The sequence below is a fragment of the Triticum urartu genome, chromosome 1 (genome assembly GCF_003073215.2).
Source record: "Triticum urartu cultivar G1812 chromosome 1, Tu2.1, whole genome shotgun sequence".
In the NCBI taxonomy this organism is placed as follows: domain Eukaryota; kingdom Viridiplantae; phylum Streptophyta; class Magnoliopsida; order Poales; family Poaceae; genus Triticum; species Triticum urartu.
Window position 1 is genome coordinate 87,670,785 of NC_053022.1, and position 4,927 is coordinate 87,675,711.

At 47.4% G+C, this 4,927-nt stretch overlaps 1 protein-coding gene across 1 annotated transcript; it reads left to right on the forward strand.

Moving 5' to 3' along the window:
• The first annotated feature begins 297 nt into the window (after positions 1-297).
• LOC125511403 (putative cyclin-dependent kinase F-2) lies at positions 298-1,598 on the forward strand. The gene has a single exon (XM_048676801.1). It carries the CDS (start codon positions 474-476, stop codon positions 1,425-1,427), a length of 954 nt encoding a protein of 317 aa, XP_048532758.1. The 5' UTR covers positions 298-473; the 3' UTR covers positions 1,428-1,598.
• Positions 1,599-4,927: the final 3,329 nt, after the last annotated feature.

Here is a 4,927-nt window from a genome sequence, read left to right on the forward strand (position 1 = left end):
GAAAATATGCGTGCATGAATATTATAGAAATATTCATGTAATTTTAAGAAGTTTTCACACAGTTAAAATCAGTCTTGAATTTTTTAGAAGTGTTTGAACATTTTAAAAAATCTGTATTCGCAAAAATAAAAATATATAAAACGGAACCAAAAAAAAGAGAGAATGGCGTACGAGTTGCCTTGCGCGTGACGAAGAGATTTCAAAGTGAGCTGTCCCTGCGACTGCGAGCGTCACCCGCGTAAATTTCAAAAAAAAAAGCGTCACCCGCGTAAACGCGACGCGTACCCAAAATCTGTCTGAATCCCCCCGCGCGCCGCCAGTGCCAGCCCATAAACAGCCTCGATCCTTATCCTCCTCAATCCTCATCCTCGATCCTTCCTCTCATCCACCTCGATCTCCTCTGCTCCCGATTCACACGAATCCCCGCCCCTCTTGCTCTGATCTGCTCTCGGCGCGCGTTCTAAGCTCAGATCATGCCGACGGCCATCCGCAAGCGCCCGGCGGCGGGACAAGAACCGCGCGTCCATGGCGGCAAGAAGCCCCGGTACGCGTTCGGTAGCATCTCCGACTACGAGAAGCTTGAGGTGCTTGGAGAAGGCACCTACGGCGAGGTGTTCAAGGCGCGCGACCGCCGCACCGGCAAGAAGGTCGCCGTGAAGTGGGTCCGCGGCAACGGGGCCGGCGGACACGGCCCGCCCGACATCCGCGCGATCACCCGCGAGGCCGGCTGCCTCGGCGCGTGCCGGGGTCACGAGTCGATTATCGAGATCTTGGATGTGGCGACGGACGCCGAGACAGGGGACGTGTTCCTCGTCACGGAGCTCGTCGCCGACGGCCGCACCCTCCGCGAGTCGCTCTGGAGGCCTGTATCCGAGGACGTGACGCGCGTGATGATGGAGCAGCTCCTGGACGCTGCAAAGAACATACATGGAGCCGGCGTCATCCACCGGGACTTCAAGCCGGAGAACGTCATGGTCGGCTTCTTCGGCGGGCTCAAGGTTGGTGACTTTGGGTCGGCGATGCGGGCGAAGCCGGCCGGAGTGCCCTATGAGGAGTGCTGTGTCGGCACCCTGATCTACACCTCACCGGAGCAGCTGGAAGGCAACCGGTACTACGGCCAGGCCGTGGACATGTGGGCGCTTGGGTGCATCATGGCGGAGATGTTGGCCGGCGCGACCCTCTTCGTGGCGGACACAGAGGAGGAGCTGCTCGCCGAGATTTACAAGTTGCGAGATCAGATCACTTCTACGGGGAAGCTCGACCTGGAGTTCTTCGAGGAGCTTTCGGAAGCCGGGCGTGAGGTCCTCACCGGCCTGCTTGCCTTCAACCCCGCCGAGAGGATCACGGCGGCGGAAGCGCTCGAGCACCGGTGGTTCAGCAAGCCCAAAGGAGCAGAGCACCCGGGCTTTGTGTCGCTGAAGAGTTAATTAGCTTGATGTAGCATCTGATAGATGCAGTGCCACAGGTTAATTATTTCATTGCAGTGCCACTGACTTAACCGCTGTGTTACTGTGTAATCAGTTGCACGAATCTTAGTTATGTGTTCCTGTTCATGTAATTATTTGACTTGAGCAATCAATGATTCAGTTACTGTAGCATGGAAATTACTTGATGGACGAACAATGTCTATCCTGAATCCTGATGGCGTGCTAGAAATGGAATTGGCTAAAAGAGCTCCATTTTACGCATCGTGGTGATAGTGGTGCGTCTGAATAGTTGTGCATCTGAATCTGGTTGAGCTTTTCTATAACCTGTCTGAATATGATAAGCTTCTGAATCTGGTTGAAAAAAAAATGATTTTGATGTAACGGTGATTGCTGCTAACCTTCTGAATCTGGTTGAGCTTTCTATAACCAGTCTGAATCTGCTAAGCTTCTGAATCTGGTTGAGAAAATCGATGTTGATGCATAGACTAAATAGATGTGAAGTCCAAGGAAGAAAAACAAATGCTGAATGTCTCAGACCTAAGAAGGATATTCTACTAGTAGCAAGTTGGATTTCATCAGTTCAGAGCGACACACATGAAATCTGCACAGCAGTAAACAGGCAATCAAGTTTTTCTATAACCAACAAAGACTTAAATTCTTTGATGTGTGGTAACAGATTCCACTGAAAAAATATGGCTACCTCCTCTGTCTCAAAATCAGTATAAAAATCCGTATAATACAAGAAAAGGGAAAAATCTCTAAAAATCCTTGCGTACCTAAGCTTTTTTTTTGGCTCCAGTCTCATCATGGCTGAGCTTTACTTCCATTGCAATGCAAGTCACATCTTCTTGTGCAAGTCTATTTAAAGCTCGGCAATTCATCTCCATTTCAGGTCTCCTCCTCAACAGATCTGAGCTGAGAGATGGCTACTTGACTGCTGCGTTTGTACTGAACATGTAGTACATCGTTATCATTTTTCACTTTAGCTATATGTCAGGCAACTGAATTTTCATTTTCGGTCAGTCGAATTTGATGCCGTTGATCCAATGTGCTTTATGATATGTGAGTAAGAAGTCTCCATGGATTTGACTGACGCTGTTCTTTATTCAGTTGATTTCCTGCCTTTGCTTGGTGAGTGCATGATGCAGCCGGGCGCAGATTCTCTGACTTGCCATGGGAAAGGCTGCCTCTACCTTACCCCTCACGATGCCCTCCGTTTCTGATCCCACGGCTGCTGAGCGAACTGCCTCTCTCTGTGCACATCAATCGGCCCAAATCGAAACAAAGCCAGCCCGTAAAGGCCCGGCTAGAGGACCTGGAGGAGGAAAAGCCAGAGGATTTGGCGGGTGAGCAGCCACCAGATGCAATTTTTGGCGCGGGAGTCCAGTGCGGGTTCTCATCTCAGTTAGCGTCTTAGCGATTGGGACGATCATCGGGGTGCCTGGACGCCTCGCTGGCTGGGCCGTCCTAGTTGAGCGTCGGAGCAGATCGAAGCTGCTCGACTTCCCTCTGCTTCAGGTTCATGTTCTCCTTCGATTTCAAGAAACAGAGACTGCCTAGTTTTTAGGTTTGTGTCCGAGTAGCCTAGAGCAGGAACGCAAACTGCCTGTAATTGCTATTTGTCTGAAATATTCGCTCTTTCACTGCCTGGTATGATTGATTTATTTGTTCGGTTATCCTAAAGAAATCTACACACTTTCACTTGTAATTGTCTGAAATATTCAGTCTGTTTGTTCATAATATGTGCAGTATACATCGACTTCTTGCCTTCCAGTTAAGATTCAATGGCACAATCCAACAAGAAGTAAGTTAGACTTTCCATTCGAAAAAAATGTATTTGCTTGCAACCAGATCTGTAGCAACAAAGATTGATTAACTTTTGTGTAGGGAGAATGAGAGTCCTATCTGGTTACCTCAAGTTGGTCTGAAATTCAGAAACTTAGATGATGCTTGGTTGTTCTGGGTAAACTATGGAGGCCGTGCAGGTTTTGAGGTCAGAAAAAGGTATATAAATAAGATTAAAGTTGACGGGAAGGCAACATCATGTAGATATGTGTGTGCCAAAGAGGGTCTTGGAGCACACGACAAGAGGGATCATATCACAAAGAATCCCCGAGCTCAAACAAGAACAAATTGTGAAGTTCGGATGACACTTTCATTGGATCGAGTGGCAGGGAATTGTGAAGTGGTTGATGTAATGCTTGTCCACAATAATGGTCTTTACTTGCCACAAACATTCCATTTGATGTTATCACAAAGAAAGATTTCAGAAGTTCAAGCTTTTGAAATTGAGACAGCCGATGATTCTGGAATTAGGCCAAAAGCTTCACATGAGCTAGCTAGTCGCCGAGTTGGAGGACCAATGAATCTCACCTACACTCCTCGTGATCTAAAGAATCACTTACAGGGCAGGCGCCAAAGAGAGTTGGCATATGGACAAGCAGGAAGCATGTTGAAGTATTTTCAAGGCAAGATCGTCGAGAATCCTTCTTACCAATATGCTTTGCAATTGGATTGTGAGGAGATTATAAGCAATATATTTTGGGTTGATGCTAAGATGGTCATTGATTATGCACACTTTGACAATGTTGTCACATTCGATACTATACTGCAATATAAGCAATATATGTTGGAAATGTTTGTTTAATTATGATTGTACTGTACTATAGTGCGAAAACTGAATTCTGTCTATACGTGTGCCTTTACTTAACTGAATCTTTTCTGTATTTGTTCCTATACTGAACCATAGTTCATTTCTGAACCTGAATCGCTGCATTCTCCTCTCTCTGGCGAGCTGGGCTTGTTTCCCCCCGAACTGGGCCTTAGTTGGGCCAAGGAATCACATGGTTTGGCAAGCTGTGCTTAGAGAGAGGCAGCTCGCTCAACAACCATTGGATCAGAAAGGGAGGGCATCCATGAGGGGAAGGTAGAGGCATCCTTTGCCATGGCAAGACAGAGAATCTTCGCCCGATGCAGCCACATGCATGCATGTCTTTTTTCGCGTTCAAACTTGGGAGCTTTATTCAACTCAGGAACTCCGGGCATCATCAACCAACAGGCTAGTGAGCAGGAAGGAAGGTCTAGTGTCAGTCCAACTCTCAGTTGCCATTAGTGAGCATGCATGCTTAGCACAAAGATGGGTCGGTAGATTGGCTGACTTGTTTATATGTTGAATACAAAAAAAAATTGGCAGCTAGCTCCCCAATTTCTACAAATAAAGATGCCACAATAGAGCGACTATTATGGCGAGATTTTCAGAGGTTCACTACCTCCAGGCAGTCTGTCTCCATAATCACATGTGAGAATCCGCGCAGTCTTGCAAAGATAATTCCATCTCTTAGTACCATCGTCTCACCAATGAACGGATCCGTAACCCCATGATGAGGTTTATTCCAAGCGCCCAGCAAATGAGTGTCAGAACGAACGGCTCCTCCTGCACCACATTGAGCCAAGACCAAACTCATCGCTGCATCTGTATTGATCTTTACCACCCCCGGTTC